Raw genomic sequence first — 21474 nt, forward strand, 5'->3', positions numbered from 1 at the left:
ATTGCAAAATTTTCTCTATGCCCCATGGAAAAATGTGTAGTATCGCAGGAAAATTAACTCTAAAATATTGTTTCTCTCCGCTGTCAAGAGGGGGGGCTGCTAAAATGTTTTGCTCATAAGGAGTGTGAGTCAGGGGGTTTGGAAAGTGCCTGATGGATAGCTGTGAATCTAAGCTTTCCATTGTTATATGATTAAAGGGTATAAGTGAGCAACAACTTGTTGTATACTAACATTATTTGTGACAGTGTAAAATCCAGTGTAAAATCCCTATGGGAAAAATGTATGGGACGGAGGGATGAATGAAAGAGTGATACCACAGAGAAAGCTACCATTGCTGCACTGCTACCACACATTTTACAACTTTAGTGACATGGTGTTCAAGAAAATCTCTATGAGACATTGTCACCCCAAGTGAGCCCGAAGGCCCAAAAATCGGAGTTACTAGTGGTGTAAAGTACTTAAGTTAAAATACTTTAATGCACTCCGTAAATACTTTTTAGGGGTATCTTTACTTTACTGTTTATATTTTTTACAACTTATACTTTTACTTCACTATATTCCTAAAAAAATAATGTACTTTTTATTCCATACATTTTTCCTGACACCCAGAAGAACTAGTTATATTTTGAATGCTTAGAAGGACAGGAAAATGGTCCAGTTCATGCACTTATCAAGAGAACATCCCTGGCCCTCTACTGTCACTGATCTGATGGACTCACTAAACACAAATGCTTTGTTTGTAAATGATGCCTGAGTGTTGGAGTATGCCCCTGGCTATTCGTAAATAAATAAAAATATATATATATAAAATGCTGCCTTTTACTTTGAAATGGTTTATACTTTTACTGTTGATACTTAAGTATATTTTAGCAATTACATTTACTTTTGATATTTAAGTATATGTAAAACCAAATACTTGTAGACTTTCACTCAAGTTATATTTTACTGGGTGACTTTCACTTTTACTTGAGTCATTTTCTATTAAGGTATCTTTACTTTTACTCAAGTATGACAATTGGGTACTTTTTCCACCACTGATAGGCACCAAAACACTGCAAGATAGAAACAGAAACAGAGCATGAGAGCAGCAGCTGCAGGTTCATCAATCCCTTGAATGTTTACATGATCTCTCAAACAGAGCAACTTCCTTGATTCTTTATTTTTAAGACTCTTCCTTTTTAGGAAGTAGCCTGCTGCCTTGTAGCCTCCTCTTGGGAATCTGTGTGAATTCCTTTGCTGGTTTGGCTGGCAGTGGATTTTCAACCCTCCAGTATTGTTATTTAATGTTGTAAAGGGGAGATGGAATTTGAAAAATGTGTTATGCTACACTCAAGTTGCCAGAACGAGAATAAATAATTTTGATCTGAGTTCGAAGCTTATACAAAAATACACATGGTTGACACTATACTTCAGTAGGGAAATTGTTTTCCTACATTTACATAATTTAGCAGATGCCCTTATCGAGAGCAATTAGGATTAAGTGCCTTGGCCAACCAACAGATTGTTCACCTAGTTGGCTCGGCGATCCAAACTGGCAACCTTTCGGTTACTGGCCCAACGGTCATAACCGCTAGTGTGTTGCCTGCTAAAGTCTGAAAGTGAAAACAATGTGATGAACTTGTTGGAGGTTGATCCCAATTCACAGGATACAGAACTTGAAAAACTCATAGGATCAACTGTGATTATGTGGATGTAGGAAGAAAATCTCTGAATACACTATGATCAATTGTTGCTGGCAGTGGATAGGACCCATACTTGAATTTGGGCTCATAAAATCAAACCTTGGGATGGATTTAGCCTATTCAGTTTAGGTCTTATGACTGTCCTGTTAGACAAACATGTTACCTATAAGGATTCAAATTAGTTGTAGGTTACCGGTATGCTTAAATATGATTTTAATTACTTAATCACTGTAGTCTTTCAGGTAATGTGTTATGATAACTATGCAGAAGGCTAATGGAATATTTATCGAATCAATATCTGGGAATTTTATTCACCTAATCAAACCTAATTTTTATTTGGGATATTCTAACTTTCTATTCTATGCTAAAATTATATTATACTTTACAATTGTTCATTCTACCTTTATATAGAAACTGCACAGAGCAGGTACAGCCTACATCCCAAAGCAACTAGACTATATTTCAGTCCCTTCTGCCAGCAATTTGTCACTAGAATTTACACTGTCTATGTCCTTACTGGTTGGAATTTGCTCCTCTCAACAGAAGACGCACATTTCCCTTTTTAGGGCATGATAATGTATTACGTAATTTTGGGAGAACTCGAGCAAACGCGAATGTGTGGAATAGGCGGGGGCAAATCGGGAAAGATTGGCATCCACTTGCGCCAATCGCGTTGGCGGTCACATTATGCTATTTATCTTATTGGTCGGAGGGTGGACATTACGTTCATTATGGTAAAGGTTGCAATTACTTTTCGCGAGGTACGGTTGGGGATTCTCACGTTGATGGTTGCAAGGGGAGTAGTTCGTGTTCCTAGAGAGTGAAACTGTTCTAGGGAAGGAAAGTGTTGGAGTAACCAAATTAGATTTCATAAAGGCGCAAACAAGAGAGGGAAGTTTTGAAACACATAACGGGTCTGCCTTTTTCTCTTGGATAGGAGAGCTGACTTAAGTTTTCATCATGCCGGTTTTTCACACAAAGACGATAGAAAGTATCCTAGAGCCGGTGGCTCAGCAGATATCCCACCTGGTGATAATGCACGAAGAAGGTGAGGTGGACGGGAAAGCTATCCCGGATCTCACCGGACCCGTGGCTGCAGTGCAGGCGGCTGTCAGCAACCTGGTCCGGGTAAGTGAACACACAATACGCTGGCGTAGGATTGTTTACCTCTTGCTTGCTGTCTGTGTAGTGCTACATTATACCAGCCCGCCGCGATTCCAGTCAATTGTCATTTTATGTGAGAAGTTACGGCTGTGGTTACTTTGTTTCTTTTCATCGCTATATCGGTTGGCAACGTAATGCTTTTAGAACCCGAGAGTTGTAGCTACAATGTATATATTACATTTAGTTGAAGTTCCCTTTCACTTGGGTCGTAGGGCAGTGACGCCTTTTTCCCCTTGAGCATATGCTCTGGGCCTGTCCCCCGGAGCTATGTATAAATCCCCCCGTTGATTTATACGCTATTCTTATGCCAGAGTATTTCAATTGAAAAACAATTGTTAATTGTCATCAACTCAAGTGTTCTCTAAACAATTATTGATATCTTCAGCAGAATTTGTATTGTAGCCTTTTGTAAATGCCAACATTTAATTGCATGGAACCACATTGTTTCCTACTCAATTTTGTGCCAGTAGATGTTTTTTATGAGAATTAATGGAAGTGATGCCGTTATAGTGTAGGCTATTTGACTGGTAAAGGCAACCCCAGTGTATGACAGAGTAATAAGCATTTCTTCACCATATCATCTGCTAATGACAGACAAATCTGTTAGTTAATCTTCTTCACGTTTGGCTCTGAATATAGCCTATGTATACTGTTTGTTTGCATTTTACTATGAGACACTGGGCATATGGTTGTAAAAATAGGCAAAAAAAATTCACACAGTATAAGTGTTCTTAACAGTTTTGAATGTAATTAACTACAGTCTGAGCTGTGACTTAGTTGGACAAGTGTAAATCAAATCAAAAGCAGTTAAAACCCCAGTGGGAGTGGAAGTTGTGCTCCACACAACAACTTCCAACAGTGGGTGACTGACTGAACTCCATGGCAGCCAGCAAGCAAGCTAGACCCACAGTCTATGTCCTTATTTGTTAAATGGCAGTTTAGTACAGAATGCAATAGCAATCCAATGGTTTCCTCCCTAATACCGATATTAAGAAGTAGTTGTCTTCTGCAGTCTAAACGTGACCATATTACACAGGACATGACCAATGGGCAAATTATCCATAATGGCATTTCCTCTTATTTACAAGAGCATAGCTGAGATTATCACTTTCTAAGCGAGGAAGCTAACAAAAAAAGAAAAAGGTGTAATTATCAGTGTCCTTACAGAAATGGTGGTTTCCAAAAAAAGGGAATAAATTAATATTTCATCCAAGTACTGTAGCATCTTAGCTACTCAAAGGTGCTCGTATAAGCAGGATGATCCAGGCACGCTGTATTCAATTTCAGTATTAGACTCAGTCTTTATTATCAGATTGCTAAACAACCAGAAGTTGTGAAACATAAGTACATTTCACAATACAATTCTCACACTAATACTAGGCTGTATGACATTTACTGTAAGTTAGGCCTATTTCTGCATCACTCTGTGAAGCTAGGAGTCCTTGGCAGTTGTCTGGAGTATACATTTGGACAATTAGACTGGCATCTCCTAGCCTCTCCTCCCAGCAAAGTGATACTCAGTGTAGGAGTATTGGAGGTAGAGTGTTGTTTACTTGTAGGACTCACCCTGGACTGGCCAGGCCAGGCTGGCAGTTAAAGGGAAACTTCACCGCTCAACATTATTTGGGGTGTTTTTCCAGTCTCCCTACATAATCATGAGTGCTGAGAGGGTATTTCAGACATAATTATTCACTATAGTTGTATTTCATTTTTATTTTTTTTGCACTGGGAGAGCTCAACCAATGATATCATTGCTTGATTTGAGCCTGCTGTCTGATCTAAAAAAATAAATGCAGTCATGTTTTGTAGCAATTATTGTGTCCTTTGGGTTTGCGTAGTCACGCTAGCAGCAAGTAGATATGGTTGCCATTGTTCAATTAGAGCCATTGGACTTGTCTCTACGATGTTGCAATCTGCCAGGACATTGCAGGATATTCAGGTTGACAAATTTTCCCTGGCTTTGTAAAAAATTACAGTCTGACGGGATCCCTACTTCCTTGTTCAGACCCTCGAAGGCAGGCTTTCCAAAACAGGGGCGGTACTGGTTTACAGGTTCATGGAAGCCATGTTGCCATGCACTGTCCAGCTGAGATTGCTAAATAATTAGCTACAATGGCTGTTTCTAATTCCTCTTTCCCAGAAGAGCTGGACGACAAAACATTTTTTGATCAAATCAAATTTGATTGATCACATACACATGGTTAGCAGATGTTAATGCAAGTGTAGTGAAATGCTTGTGCTTCTAGTTCTGACAGTGCTGTAATATCGAAACAAGTAATCTAACAATTCCCCAACAACTACCTAATACACACAAATCTAAAGGAATGAATAAGAATATGTACATACAAATATATGGATGAGTGATGGCCGAGCTGCATAGGCAAGATGCAATAGATGGTATAAGATACAGTATTAGAGGTTGACCGATTAATTGGAATGGCCGATTAATTAGGGCCGATTTCAAGTCTTCATAACAATCGGTAATCGTCATTTTTGGATACCGATCATGGCCAATTACATTGCACTCCACGAGGAGACTGCGTGGCAGGCTAACTACCTGTTATGCGAGTGCAGCAAGGAGCCACGGTAAGGTGCTAGCTAGCATTAAACATATCTTAGAAAAAACAATAAATCTTAACATAATCACTAGTTAACTACACATGGTTGATAGTTTATCTAGCTTGTCCTGCATTGCATATAATCGATGCGGTGCCTGTTAATTTATCATTGAATCATAGCCTACTTCGCCAAACAGGTGATTTAACAAGCTCATTCGCGAAAAAAGCACTGCCGTTGCACCAATGTGTATCTAACCATAAACAAACTCCTTTCTTAAAATCAATACTCAAGTATATATTTTTAAACCTGCATATTTAGTAAATATTGCCTGATAACATGAATTTATTTCAACTAGGGAAATTGTGTCACTTCTCTTGCGTTCTGTGCAACAGAGTCAGGGTATATGCAGCAGTTTGGGCTGCCTGGCTCATTGCGAACTGTGTGAAGACTATTTCTTCCTAACAAAGACTGCCGACTTCGCCAAACGGGGGATGATTTAACAAAAGCGCATTTGCGAAAAATAAACCATAAACATCAATGCCTTTCTTAAAATCAATACACAGTATTATATTTTTTAAAACTTGCATATTTAGTTAAAAGAAATCCGGGTTAGCAGGCAATATTAAACTAGGGAAATTGTCACTTCTCTTGCGTTCATTGCATGCAGAGTCAGGGTATAAGCAACAGTTTGGTCCGCCTGGCTCGTTGCAAACTAATTTGCCAGAATTTTACATAATTATGACATAACATTGAAGGTTGTGCAATGTAACAGGAATATTTAGACTTATGGATGCCACCCGTTAGATAAAATATGGAACGGTTCTGTCACGGTTGTCGTAAGAACGGGACCAAGGAGCAGCGGATATTGATTTCCACATATTTATTCCAAAGCCAAAAACAAATAAATCAAATACACGAACAACGGAACGTGACTACGTGGTGCACATGCACAAACACAAAATAATATCCCACAAACACAGGTGGAGAAATAGCTACTTAAATAAGATAAATAGCTACTTAAATATGACCCCTAATTAGAGACAACGATTACCAGCTGCCTCTAATTGGGAATCATACGAAACACCTACATAGAAAAATAAACTAGAACACAACATAGAAATAATAAACTAGAATACCCCTAGTCACGCCCTGACCTACTATACCATAGATAAACAATGGCTCTCTATGGTCAGGGCGTGACAGGTTCCGTATTTCACTGAAAGAATAAACATTTTGTTTTCGAAATGATAGTTTCCGGATTTGACCATATTAATGACCTAAGGCTCATATATCTGTGTGTTATTAGATTATAATTACGTCTATGATTTGATAGAGCAGTCTGACTGAGCGGTGGTAGGCAGCAGCAGGCTCGTAAGCATTCATTAAAACTGTAACGGTCGTTGGCGGTGGAAGAAAGTGAGGACCAATGTGCAGCGTGGGAAGTGTCCATATTTTTAATAACGTAATAGAACACTGAACAAAAACAACAAAGTGAACGAACGAAACAGTTCTGTCTGGTGCAGATACAAACACTCAAAACAAAACAATCACCCCCCACCACACAGGTGGGAAAAGGCTACCTAAGTATGATTCTCAATCAGAGACAACTAACGACACCTGCCTCTGATTGAGAACCATACCAGGCCAAACAAAAAAACACCACATAGAAAAAGGAACATAGACAACCCACCCAACTCACGCCCTGACCATACTAAAACAAAGACCTAACAAAAGAACTAAGGTCAGAACGTGACACAAACAGCACTTTACTGCTTTTGCCAGCAGCTCTTCGCTGTACTTCAAGCATTGCGCTGTTTATGACTTCAAGCCCATCAACTCCCAGGCTGGCAATATTAAAGTACTTTTTAGAACATCCAATAGTCAAAGGTATATGAAATACAAATGGCATAGAGAGAAATAGTCCTATAATAACTACAACCTAAAACTTCTTACCTGGGTGTCAGGCGTGTGCGTACTTGTGGTGAAGTCAGGTGCAGGTGGCAGAGAATTGTGAACAGGCGCACACTTTATTTTGGCAGGAGAAAGATTACAGACGGACGCAGCTGTGTCAAAAACCTCCAGCCAACAATGTAAAGTGTAAAGCGTGCAAAAACAGTCACAAAACATGAATGTTTAACAATTCAAACAAGCTTCGTGAAATAACACGGAAATAACAACCGCCAGCCTGGAGCGTTACAAAAACACGTAACACGTAACACAAAAACAATATCACACAAAAACATGAGGGGGAACAGAGGAATAAATACATTCAGTGTAATTGGGGGATGTAAACCAGATGTGCAAAACAAGATAATACAAATGGATGAATGAAAAATGGAGCGGCGATGGCTAGAAAGCCGGTGACGTCGCCCGCCGAACGCCACCCGAACAAGGAGAGGAGCCGACTTCGGCGAAAGTCGTGACACTGGGAATATTGAAGACTCATGTTGAAAGGAACCGCCAGCTTTCATATGTTCTCATGTTCTGAGCAAGGAATTGAAACGTTAGCTTTTTTACATGGAACATATTGCCCTTTTACTTTCTTCTCCAACACTTTGTTTTTGCATTATTTAAACCAAATTGAACATGTTTCATTATTTATTTGAGACTAAATAGATTTTATTGATGTATTATATTAAGTTAAAATAAAAGTGTTCATTGTTCATTCAGTATTGTTGTAATTGTCATTAATACAAATATATATATAAAAATTGTCCGATTAATTGGTATCGGCTGTTTTTGGTCCTCCAATAATCGGTATCGGCGTTAAAAAATCAATCGGTCAACCTCTATACAGTATATACACTACATTTCAAAAGTTTGGTGTCACTTAGAATGTCCTTGTTTTTGAAAGAAAAGAAGAAAAAAAATGTGTCTATTAAAATAACAACAAATTGATCAGAAATACAGTGTAGACATTGTTAAAATTGTAAATTACTATTGTAGCTGGAAGCAGCAGATTAAAAAAATATATGTTTGAATATCTACAAAGGTGTACAGAGGCCCACTATCCGCAACCATCACTCCTGTGTTCCAATGGAATGTTGTGTTAGCTAACCCAAGTTTATAATTTTAAAAGGCTAATTGATCATTAGAAAACCCTTTTGCAATTATGTTAGCACAGCTGAAAAGTGTTGTTCTGATTAAAGAAGCTGGCCTTCTTTAAAGAAAACTGGCCTTCTTTAGACGAGGTGAGTATCTGGAGCATCAGCATTTGTGGGTTCGATTACAGGCTCAAAATGGCCAGAAACAAATAACTCTTCTGAAACTCGCTATTCCATGCAGGAAATTGCCAAGAAACTGAAGGTCTTGTACAACGCTGTGTACTACTCCCTTCACAAAACAGAGCAAACTGGCTCTAACCAGAATAGAAAGAGGAGTGGGAAGCCCCGGTGCACAACTGAGCAAGAGGACAAGTATATTAGAGTATCTAGTTTGAGAAACAGATGCCTCACAAGTCCTCAACTGGCAGTTTCATTAAATAGTACCCGCAAAACACCAGTCTCAATGTCAACAGTGAAGAGGAGACTCCGGGATGCTGGTCTTCTAGGCAGAGTTGCAAAGAAAAAGCCATATCTCAGACTGGCCAATAAAAAGAAAAGATTAAGATGGGCAAAAGAACACAGACACTGGATAGAGTGGATACCATGACTAGAAGGCCAGCATCCCGGAGTCACCTGTTCACCTTGTTTTTTGAGTGCTCTATCTTCTTAGCTCTTTATTCCATGATCTTCTTTGTGTGTCAGAAACAGAAATGTTGAATTCTAAGCACAATTCTGGCCATATTCCTTGGGTGGTTGTGTAGAAGAAATCAGCCATGATGGCCTGAATGCATCCCTAAAGAAAGACACGTCCCACTATAAATAAGAGTAAGTAGCCTGGCATTTGAGCCTTGGCTTGTGCATGCCGGGATGACTCATTTCTCACTATAGCAAGTGTTATTTAGGCTGGCATACTAGTCAGCAGGCATAGTTTTGAGATGACTAAAAGGGTGATTTTCAAACGAAGCCTGCTGTACTTAATCATTTCTGCAGTTCCTTTTTATGGTCTTTTAAGAAGTGCCATTGACGTTCTACTCAGTCACAGGGTCTTGGCACAGACTGGGAACTGAATGTTTGTCAGCCTGCTTCTACAGCCAAGTCTCTCCAAGGCAAGGTCTGAAGACTGGAGACTTCATGCACAATTAAACAAACCTTCAGCACTGTGGTGTAGATGGTGCTTAACTGTACTTTGATTGGCCTTGCTAAGTCCTGGGCTAAGGGAAGGGAGCACTGCTGCTACTTTGCTCTTTTGGGATTTGCATTATGACACAGCTTTGATGCGTAGCTACACATCTTTACTCAACAAATAACTACATAATAAAGTATTTTATGTTAAGATATGGATTTAGCCTTTTTTGCCATCTAACTAATTGATTCAGAGGAACCGCCGCGTCCCAAATAGAACTCTATTCCTTATATAGTGCACTACTCTTGACCGGAGCCCTATTGGGAATAGGGAATAGGGTGCCATTTTGGCCTCTGTTTTTCTCATCGATCACATGAAGATGGGCTTTTGAGAATAGGTGGAAGGAGAGGTGAGATGAGAGGCAGGGTGAGGTATAGTGAGAATGAAAGTGCAGTTAGTCAAGTCAGGAAGCCTTGGATAAAGGCTGTGGATCTGAATCCACCAGCAGTAGTAGTCCAGTGCTGCAACAACAGCTGTTTAGTACAACATAGGAAGGGAGGGAAATAAATCAACTTCAACTCTGCTGGGCACTGATGAGCTATCCTCCCTCCCTTCCCTCCTCCCCAGCGATGATACATTGCTGGCCCTAAAGACCACAACAGCCATGGGGAAATAGTGTGTAGTCAGATGTGTCAGGAAACCACCAGAGGTTTTGTGTTCCATCGAGCCACCTCAGCTGCTGTGGTTGTGTGGTGTAAGCTGCATCCCCAATGGCACCCTTTATCCTATATACAGGGCATTCGGAAAGTTTTCAGACCCCTTGACATTTCCACATTTTGTTATGTTACAGCATTATTCAAAAATGTATTTAAAAAAAATCCTCATCAATATACACAATACCCCATAGTTCATTAAAAATTAACTGAAATATCACATTTACATAAGTATTCAGACCCTAAACTCAGTACTTTGTTGAAGCACAGTTGGCAGTGATTACAGCCGAGTCTTCTAGGTTATGACACTGCAAGCTTGGCACACCTGTATTTGGGGAGTTTCTCCCATTCTTCTCTGCAGATCCTCTCAAGTTTTGTCAGGTTAGATGGGGAGCGTCGCTGCACAGCTATTTTAAGGTCTCTCCAGAGATGTTTGATCGGATTCAAGTCCGGGCTCTGGCTGGACCACTCAAGGACATTCAGAGACTGGTCCTGAAGCAACTCCTGCATTGTCTTGGCTTTGTGCTTAGGTTCGTTGTCCTGTTGAAAGGTGAACCTTCATCCCAGTCTGAGGCCCTGAGCACTCTGGAGCAGGTTTTCATCAAGGTCCTCTCTGTACTTTGCTCCATTCCTCATTCCTAACGAGTCTCCTAGTCCCTACCTCTGAAAAACATCCCCACAGCATGATGCTGCCACCACCATGCTTCACCGTAGGGATGGTGTCAGGTTTCCTCCAGACGGGTCACTTGTCATTCAGGCCATAGAGTTCAATCTTGGTTTCATCAGACCAGAAAATCTTGTTTCTCGTGGTCTGAGAGTCCCTTTGGTGCCTTTTGGCTAACTCCAAGCGGGCTGTCATGTAGATTATACTGATGATTGGCTTCCGTCTTGTCACACTACCACAAATGCCTGACTAGTGGAGTGCTGCAGAGATGTTTGTCCTTCTGAAAGGTTCTCCCATCTCCATAGAGGAACTCTTGAGCTCTGGCAGAGTGACCATTGGGTTCTTGGTCACTTCCTTGACCAAGGCCCTTCTCACCCGATTGCTCAGTTTGGCCAGGTGGCTAGCTCTAGGAAGAGTCTTGGTGATTCCAAGCTTCTTCCATTTAAGAATGATGGAGCCACTGTGTTCGTGGGGGCCTTCAATGCTGCAGATATTTGTTGTTACTCTTCACCGGATCTGCTCTTTGAGCTCCTGTCTCGGAGCTCTACGGACAATTCCTTCGACCTCATGACTTGGTTTCTGCTCTGACATGCACTGTCAACTGTGGGACCTTATATAGACAGGTGTGTGCCTTTCCAAATCATGTCCAATCAATTGAATTTACCACAGGTGGATTCTAAATCAGGTTGTAGAAACATCTCAAGGATGATCAATGGAAACAGGATGCACCTTAGCATAATTTTGAGTCTCATAGCAACGTGTCTGAATACTCATGTAAATAAGTTTTTATTTTTTTATTTTTTTAAATTGGCAAAAATGTCTAAACCTGTTTTTGCTTTGTCATTATGAGGTATTGTGTGTCGATTGTTAAGGATTTTAACGTAACAAAATGTGTAAAAAGGGAAGGGTTCTCAATACTTTCTGAATGCACTGTTGTGTACTACTTTTGACCAGGGCCTATAGGGCTCTGCTCAAAGGTAGTGCTCTATGTAGGGAATAGGGTGCCATTTGGGACGCAAACGTGTTGTACGGTGTGGCTGTCAGTGTCACCTCAGGGGTTTGAAAAGAAAAAGATTGAAAAGATTACTCTTAAGACTCGGATGGTAAATTCATGCTAGAAATAGTATGCTTATGTTGGCCGGAAGTTGTTCTCAATGAATTATGACCAAAAATATCTGCTCAATGATTCTTGTGAAAGCTTATGAATAGGAATATTGTCATGAGAAAGACTCATGATAGACTATTACTCTGTATCATGAGAGATGGCCAAGAAGTGTGTCTGATGCATGCTTCCTTGCTGTATGGTTTCTTTTGGCGCACAGGCCTAGTGAGGCATTTGATTTGTGTCTGTCACCACCTTGGCTACACTCTGTGCACTTCCTGAACTATATTAATAACCCCTGCTTGACGTGACTAGACAGTTGCGGGATAAACCTACACTATATATAAAAAGGTGTGTGGACAACCCTTTCAAATGTGTGGATTCGGCTATTTCTGCCACACCCGTTGCTGACAGGTGTATAAAATCAAGCACACAGCCATGCGATCTTCATAGACAAACTTTGGCACTAGGAAGAGCTCAGTGACTTTCAAAGTTGATGATATTACTAGTGTATCTAGCGTGTCCTGCGTTGCATATAATCGATGCGGTGCGTATTCGCGAAAAAGGACTGTCCTTGTTCCAACGTGTACCTAACCATAAACATCAATGCCTTTCTTAAAATCAATACACAGAAGTATATATTTTTTAACCTGCATATTTAGCTAAAGGAAATCCAGGTTAGCAGGCAATATTAACCAGGTGAAATTGTGTCACTTCTCTTGCGTTCTTTGCACGCAGAGTCAAATCAAATTTATTTATATAGCCCTTCGTACATCAGCTGATATCTCAAAGTGCTGTACAGAAACCCAGCCTAAAACCCCAAACAGCAAGCAATGCAGGTGTAGAAGCACGGTGGCTAGGAAAAACTCCCTAGAAAGGCCAAAACCTAGGAAGAAACCTAGAGAGGAACCAGGCTATGTGGGGTGGCCAGTCCTCTTCTGGCTGTGCCGGGTGGAGATTATAACAGAACATGGCCAAGATGTTCAAATGTTCATAAATGACCAGCATGGTCAAATAATAATTATCACAGGCAGAACAGTTGAAACTGGAGCAGCAGCACGGCCAGGTGGACTGGGGACAGCAAGGAGTCATCATGTCAGGTAGTCCTGAGGCATGGTCCTAGGGCTCAGGTCCTCCGAGAGAGAGAAAGAAAGAGAGAAAGAGAGAATTAGAGAGAGCACACTTAAATTCACACAGGACACCGAATAGGACAGGAGAAGTACTCCAGATATAACAAACTGACCCTAGCCCCCCCAACACAAACTACTGCAGCATAAATACTGGAGGCTGAGACAGGAGGGGTCAGGAGACACTGTGGCCCCATCCGAGGACACCCCCGGACAGGGCCAAACAGGAAGGATATAGTCAGTGTATATGCAACAGTTTGGGCCACCTAATTTGCCAGAATTTTACGTAATTATGACATAACATTGAAGGTTGTGCAATGTAACAGGAATATTTAGACTTATGGATGCCACCCATTAGATAAAATACGGACCGGTTCCGAATTTCACTGAAAGAATAAACGTCTTGTTTTCGAGATGATAGTTTCCGGTTTCGACCATATGAATGACCTAAGGCTCATATATCTGTGTGTTATCATGTTTTAACTAAGTCTATGATTTGATAGAGCAGTCTGACTGAGCGATGGTAGGCACCAGCAGGCTCGTAAGCATTCATTGAAACAGCAATTTTGTGTGTTTGCCAGCAGCTGTTTATGACTTCAAGCCTATCAACTCCCGATATTAGGCTCGTGTAACCGATGTGAAATGGCTAGCTAGTTAGCGGGGTGCGCGCTAATAGCGTTTCAAACGTCACTCGCTCTGAGACTTGGAGTGGTTGTTCCACATGCACTGCAAGGGCTGCGGCTTTTGTGGAGCGATGGGTAATGCTGCTTCGAGGGTGGCTGTTGACGATGTGTTCCTGGTTCGAGCCCAGGGAGGAGCGAGGAGAGGGACGGAAGCTATAATGTTACACTGGCAATACTGAAGTGCCTATAAGAACATCCAATAGTCAAAGGTTAATGAAATACAAATGGTATAGAGAAAAATAGTCCTATAATTCCTAACTACAACCTAAAACTTCTTACCTGGGAATATTGAAGACTCATGTTAAAAGGAACCACCAGCTTTCATATGTTCTCATGTTCTGAGCAAGGAACTTAAACGTTAGCTTTCTTACATGGCACATATTGCACTTTTACTTTCTGCTCCAACACTTTGTTTTTGCATTATTTAAACCAAATTGAACATGGTTCATTATTTATTTGAGGCTAAATTGATTTTATTGATGTATTATATTAAGTTAAAATAAGTGTTAATTCATTATCATTGTAATTGTCATTATTACAAATAAATAAATAAAAATCGTCCGATTAATCGGTATCGGCTTTTTTTGGGTCCTCCAATAATCGGTATCGGTATTGGCATGGAAAAATCATAATCGATCGACCTCTAATGACAACAACATGGTACTGTAGAAACACATGGCAGCAGCACAACAGGATAGCAGCACAAAACATGGTACAAACATTATTGGGCACAGACAACAGCACAAAGGGTAAGAAGGTAGAGACAACAATACATTATGCGAAGCAGCCACAACTGTTAGTAAGAGTGTCCACGATTGAGTCTTTGAATGAAGAGATTGAGATAAAACTATCTAGTTTGAGTGTTTGTTGCAGCTCGTTCCAGTCGCTAGCTGCAGTGAACTTAAAAGACGAGCGACCCAGGGATGTGTGTGCTTTGGAGAACTTTATCAGAATGTGACTGGAAGAATGGGTGCTCTATGTGGAGGATGAGGGCTGCAGTAGATATCTCAGATAGGGGGGAGTTAGGCCTTAGAGGGTTTTTATAAATAAGCATCAACCAATGGGACTTGCAACGGGTATACAGAGATGACCAGTTTACAGAGGAGTATAGAGTGCAGTAATGTGTCCTATAAGGAGCATTGGTGGCAAATCTGATGTTCGAATGGTAAAGAACATCTAGCCGCTTGAGAGCACACTTACCTGCCGTTCTATAGATTACGTCTCCGTAATCTAGCATGTGTAGGATGGTCATCTGAATCAGGATTAGTTTGGCAGCTGTGGTGAAAAAGGAGCGATTATGACAGAGGAAACCAAGTCTAGATTTAACCTTAGCCTGCAGCTTTGATATGTGCTGAGAGGACAGTGTACTGTCTAACCATACTCCCAAGTATTTGTATGAGGTGACTACATCAAGCTCGAAATCCTCAGAGGTAGTAATCACACCGGTGGGGAGGGGGGCATTCTTCTTACCAAACCACATTACCTTTGTTTTGGAGGTGTTCAAGACAAGGTTAAGGGCAGAGAAAGCAGGTTGGGACACTAATAAAAATTTGTTGTAGAGCGTTAAACACAAAATCCGGGGAAGGGCCAGCTGAGTATGACTATCATCTGCATATACAGTAAATGGACGAGAGAGTATCCTATTGCTTGAGCTATGTTGATATAAATTGAGAAGAGCGTGGGTTCTAGGATCGAACATTGGAGTACTCCCTTGGTGACAGGCAGTAGCTAAGACAGCAGATGTTCTGACATTACACACTCTCTTTGAGAGAGGTAGTTAGAAAATAAGGTAAAAGACCACTCAGAGACACTAATACTCCTTATTCGGCCCACAAGAATGGAATGGTCTACCGTATCAAGTCAATAAAAAGTAAATAAAAAAAGCAGCAGAACATTGCTTAGAATCAAGGGCAATGGTGACATCATTGAGGACCTATTTCTTTTAGTGTTTTAATTGTATTTTTTTACCAAATATTTTTACCAAATATTTCTCCCCAATTTTGTGGTATCCAATTGGGAGTTAGTCTTGTCCCATCACTGCAACTCCCATACAGACTCGGGAGAGGCGAAGATCAAGAGCAGTGCATCCTCCGAAACACGACCCAGCTAAACCGCACTGCTTCTTACCACAATGCCTGCTTAACCCAGAAGCCAGCTGCACCAATATGTCGGAGGTGCCTGGCCGGCCACAGGAGTCGCTAGAGCGCGATGGGACAAGCCGGCCGGCCAAACCATCCCCTAACCCGAACGATGCTAGGCCAATTGTGTGTCGCACCTTGTGTCTCCCAGTTGCGGCCGGCTGCAACAGAGCCTGGACTCGAACCAAGATCTCTAGTGGCACAGCTAGCACTGTGATGCAGTGCCTTAGACCACTGTGCCACTCAGGAGGCCATTGAGGACCTTTAAGGATGCAGTGACACATCCATAACCTGAGTGGAAACCAGATTGCATACCAGAGAGAATACTATGGACATCAAGAAAGCCAGTCAGTTGATTATTGACAAGTTTTTCCAACACTTTTGATAAACAGGGCAAAATATAATTTGGCCTATAACAGTTAGGATCATGTTGATCTCTCCCTTTTAAATAAAGGATGCACCTTGGCTGCCTTCCAAACAATGGGAACCTCCTCAGAGACAGGCTTGGCGATGATAGGGGTGTTACGAATCCCTTTTGGCCCAAAAGTCTAGGGGGGGATGGTAGTGAGACCCGTAACATAACTCATGTAAATGATAATAGTGACAAAGTAAAAGTGAACGAAATAACCACGACAGCTGAAATAATACCGTCAAACTCAGGGTTTATTTATAAACACACGGTAATGGGGGGAAGCAGGAAAAGGGGCTGAGCTGGACCCAAGGAAAGAAACAAATATGCAAAAACACCCCTAAGCTAGACTAGCCTATTTCAACAACAGCTAACTAACTAACCAAAATACAGTGGGTGGTCCGCCCAGTTCTAACTAGTGTATTTAACAAAGTTCACCTACGGGTAGTGTATGCCCATGGGCGACTTGTCTTGGTTTCCCCCTTTTCCCACCAGCAACAAACAAACACCATAACCAAAACAATACTCACAGGTGATGACAAAGTGCTATGGAGGTGCTCAAACAAAAGAAGAGGTTAAGACGCAAAGAGAGAGATCTACATACATGGCATTTACAAAGAGATTGAGCTTGAAATCTATATAGAACAGAGATCTACCAACATGGCATTACAAAGATTGAGCTCTCCTGAAATCTACCAAGAACAGCTATCTACCAACATGGCATTACAAAGATTGAGCTCTCCTGAAATCTACCAAGAACAGCTATCTACCAACATGGCATTACAAAGATTGAGCTCTTGAACAAACAAATGATGGGGTTTTTAAACCATGGGGAAGGAACTGTGATAGGGTAGGAAACAGGAGGAGGTGTGTCTTCTGATTGATGGGTTGATTGTTGACTGATTGGGGAGTGATGATTTTCACCTGTGAGGGGAGAATGAGAGAAAAGAAACACACACACACACAGGATACACACACAGGATAACTGTATCCGTAACAAGGGGCAACAACCTAATTTTTTGGGGGGTCAAGTTTAAGGAGCTCCTTTAGCACCTTGGACTCAGTGACCGGCCTGCAGGGAGGAACTTTGTAGCGGGGCAGGGGAAAAAGAGGGAGGAGCATTGGGAATAGTCACATTAGAAGGGGTGGGAAATGAGGAAATGTTGGACGGGCAAGCATGCATGGCAGAGTCAAATAGGAATCCTGACTTAATGAAGTGATGATTAAAGAGCTCAGTTGTGCTCATTGTCAGAAACAACCACATCAACATTAAGGGACATGGGCAGGTCTTTAACTGTTTTACAGAACTTCTTGGGGTTAAACCCACAGAGAAAGAGCTGCTCCTTAACTTCTTTCGGATCATTGGGACGCTAGCGTCCCACCTCAACAACATCCAGTGAAATTGCAGAGCACGAAATTCAAAAAACAAAAGTAGTAATAATAAACATTCATAAAAATCCAAGTGTTATACACCGTTCTTTAGCTTAGAATCTTGGTAATTGAACCACTTTGTCTGATTTACAATAGGCTTTACGGCGAAAGCATAGCATTTGATCGTCTGAGGACAGCGCCTCACCCACTTCCTGCATTAACATGAATTCATAACCTGCACAGGTGTCACAAAACTCAAAAAAATATCGATAAAATAAATCACTTACCTTAGAAGATATTCATCTTTTTGCAATCCAAAGGGTCCCAGTTACACAACGAATGGTTGTTTTGTTTGATAAAGTTCTTCTTTATATCCCAAAAATGTCCGTTTATTTGGCGCGTTTGATTCAGAAATACACCTGTTCCAACTCGCCCAACATGCTTACAAAGGAATCTAAATCGTTACCTGTAAACATCGTCCAAACTGTTCAAACAATGTTTCTAATCCAACCTCAGGTACCCTAATATGTAAATAATCGATCAAATTTAAGATGGAGTAAACTGTGTTCAATACCGGAGAAAAAGAATAAGGAGTGTACACTCAATTACGCACGCCAAAAGACTAGAGTCCTCCTGAGGGATACTTCAAAAGAATATGAATACTTCTTCATTTTTCAAAAAACAAGCATGAAACAATTTCTAAAGACTGTTGACATCTTGTGGAAGCCATAGGAACTGCAATCTGGGTCCTAATTATTAGATTTTCCCATAGAAAAACATTCAAAAGTCCAATGACCTCAAAAGAAATCCTGGATGGATTGTCCTTGGGGTTTCGCCTGACAAATCAGTTCTGTTATACTCGCAGACATTATTGTAACAGTTTCAGAAACTTTTGAGTGTTTTTGCATATGCTAGCTTCTGGGCCTGAGTAACAGGCAGTTTACTTTGGGCACCTCAGTCATCCAAACTTCCGAAAACTGCCCCCTAGCCTTAAAAAATGTAAGTAACTAACTTTGGTCTTCCGGATAGCCTGAGTGCACTTATTTCTAATTTGCCTGAACAAGAGCCAGTCAGCCTGAGTGTGCGTGTGCCAAGCGATTTGCCAAATTGAATTCTTGAGGTGGAGTAACTCTGCCAGATCACGGTCGAACCAGGGTCTGAACCTGTTTTTTTATTCTCATTTTCTTTATGGGCGCGTATTTGTTAATGATACCACTAAAAATATTTTAAAAAGAAGGTCCAAGCGTCTTCAACAGAGGGGGATCAAACTGATTCTATACCAATTTACAGAGGCCAGATAATGAAGGAACGCTTGCTCATTAAAGTTTTTTTGCAAGCGTCTATGACAAGTCAGGACAGGTTGTTGTTTCCGAGTCTAGTTGACAGGTAATCGACTAGCCGTACTGTTCCCCGGACTCCGTGTGTAGGGATTTGTACAATGCATGAACAAGGCTATTGAACTTGACATTGGTGTCTGTCCTTTTTCCTTTATCCAACATATCATACTGAAACAGTTGCATTTAGAATGCATAAGATTCTGTATTTACGATAGCATCGCCCTTTGTTCCTCAGTCTTCCCGCTCTTTCACTCAAACCCAGCCCTTTTCTTTTGTGTAACAAGCTGTCATATCTGTTCCACCCGCTAGGGACGTTTTCCTTTATAACGTAATTTGTAATCAAGTTATGATTTAATTATGTGTATGTGTAATTCTGTGTGATTAGTTAGGTATTTAGTAAATAAATAATTAAACACCATTTTCTATTGCTGATTCAACTTGTTAGCCAGGGTTCGTGCTGATAACCAAGAATTTACAACTTTCAGATGAGACTGAATTAAGATGACGATTAATATTGACTGCTATTTATGTAAAATATTACTAGGTCTTTAAGAGTTTATTCGGAAGATAACAGCTCTATAAATATTATTTTGTGGTGCCCCAACTCTCTAGTTAATTACATTTACATGATTAGCTCAATCAGGTAATATTAATTATACAATTATTTTATAGAATAGCATGTCATATCACTTAATCCGGAATAGCCAAAGACACGACAACATCATGACTCTAAGACACTAGAGGATCTCCTCTACAAGCTTCCCAATGCCAGGATTTTCATCTCATCAGTTTTGCAAACTATCTTGCAAAGTTCATGCCACACCTATCAGCAGTCTGTGAGCCTCTGCGCTGGTTGCTGGACAAAGACACACCACGGCACTGGCTACCCAAGCACGAGGCCGCAGTGCAGTAGATTAAATCTCTGGCTTCATCCATGCTAGTGTTGCGCTAATTACGACATCACAAAGCCTGTCACAATTCAGAGCGACTCCAGCCAAAGGGGACTTGGATGCTGCCTTATGCAGGAAGGCCAGGCTGTTGCGTTTGCCTCGAGAGTGCTCACCCCCACCGAACAAAACTATGCACAAATTGAGAAATAGTGCCTCAGCATGGTCTTCTCCTGCCAGCGATTCCATCAATACTTATATGGTCGAGAGCTGGTCACCGCTGAAACAGACCACAAACCACTCATTGCCATATTCAATAAACCTCTCCTCCACGTGCCCAAGAGGCTTCAAAGCATGCTCCTGCCTCTGAAAAACTACAGCCCGAAGGTAATTTACAAGCCAGCACCAGAGATGTACATCAGCGACACACTGAGCAGGGCAACAGCACAATGTACAGGCATAGGCACTGCCTATCAGCGGCAGGCCATCTGTTCGCTACCACAGGAACAACAAGATGTTCTACAGATCAATCAGGAAGACTACTTAAACATCACAGATCCCCGCCTAGCCCAGATCAGGAAACACACTGACAAGGACGAACACCTACAGTCACTGAAGTCCATGGCTCTCGCAGGTTGGCCATACCTGAAAGAGGAGACACCTTTCACAGTGAGAGAATACTGGACCTTTCGAGATGAGATCAGTGTGCAAAATGGCATCTTGTTCAGAGGTCAGAAGGTCATTATTCCCAAATCATTACGTCCAGAGATGCTTACCCGCATACACTCCAGTCACGTTGGAGGTGACGCCAGGCTCGTGAAACATTATACTGGCCAAACATGCAAGCAGAAATTAAAGACTTTGTCAGCAACTGTACCACATGCAACGAGTATGCTCATGAACAGCAAAAGGAAACCATGATGTCACATGAACTGCACACAAGGGCCTGGCAAATCGTCAGCATGGACTTATTGAGCCACAGACAAAAGGACTATCTTCTCATCGTTGATCACTACTGTGACTTTTGGGAAATTGAACTGCTCCCTGACTTGTCTGCAGAGACGGTCCTAAAGCACTGCAAGGCGTAGTTTGCAAGGCAAGGTCAGCCTGACAAGGTAATCACGGGCAATGGCCCACAATTCACTGCACAGTTCAAGCGTTTCACCTCAGAATGGGAGTTTGACCACGACACTCAAAAGCAAATGGCAAGGCAGAATCAGCTGTCAATATTGCAAAAAACCTGTTAAGCAGGGCCTTGCGCGACAGCAACGACCCATGAAAAGCGATCTTACAGGGGAGGAACACACCCACCTAAAACATGGACAGCAGCCCAGCACAACGCCTTCTGTCCAGACGTCTGAAGACTACCATCCCCGTAGCTAACAAGCTACTTGAACCCTGCGTTTCTTATGGTTGGCCACCAGGTTTGCACACATGGATTTTGTCCCACTCCTCTTTGCAGATCTTCTCC

At 41.4% G+C, this 21474-nt stretch overlaps 1 protein-coding gene across 1 annotated transcript in view; it reads left to right on the plus strand.

The window, feature by feature from the left end:
- The first annotated feature begins 2404 nt into the window (after positions 1 to 2404).
- Positions 2405 to 21474, plus strand: part of LOC139381490 (vinculin) — an 87411-nt gene continuing 68341 nt past the window's right edge. The window contains exon 1 of the mRNA XM_071125080.1: positions 2405 to 2810. Coding sequence (XP_070981181.1) covers positions 2643 to 2810 — 168 coding nt within the window. The 5' untranslated portion in view covers positions 2405 to 2642. The remainder of the gene's footprint in view (positions 2811 to 21474) is intronic.

The sequence above is a fragment of the Oncorhynchus clarkii genome, chromosome 23 (genome assembly GCF_045791955.1).
Source record: "Oncorhynchus clarkii lewisi isolate Uvic-CL-2024 chromosome 23, UVic_Ocla_1.0, whole genome shotgun sequence".
Taxonomy (NCBI): Eukaryota; Metazoa; Chordata; class Actinopteri; order Salmoniformes; family Salmonidae; genus Oncorhynchus; species Oncorhynchus clarkii.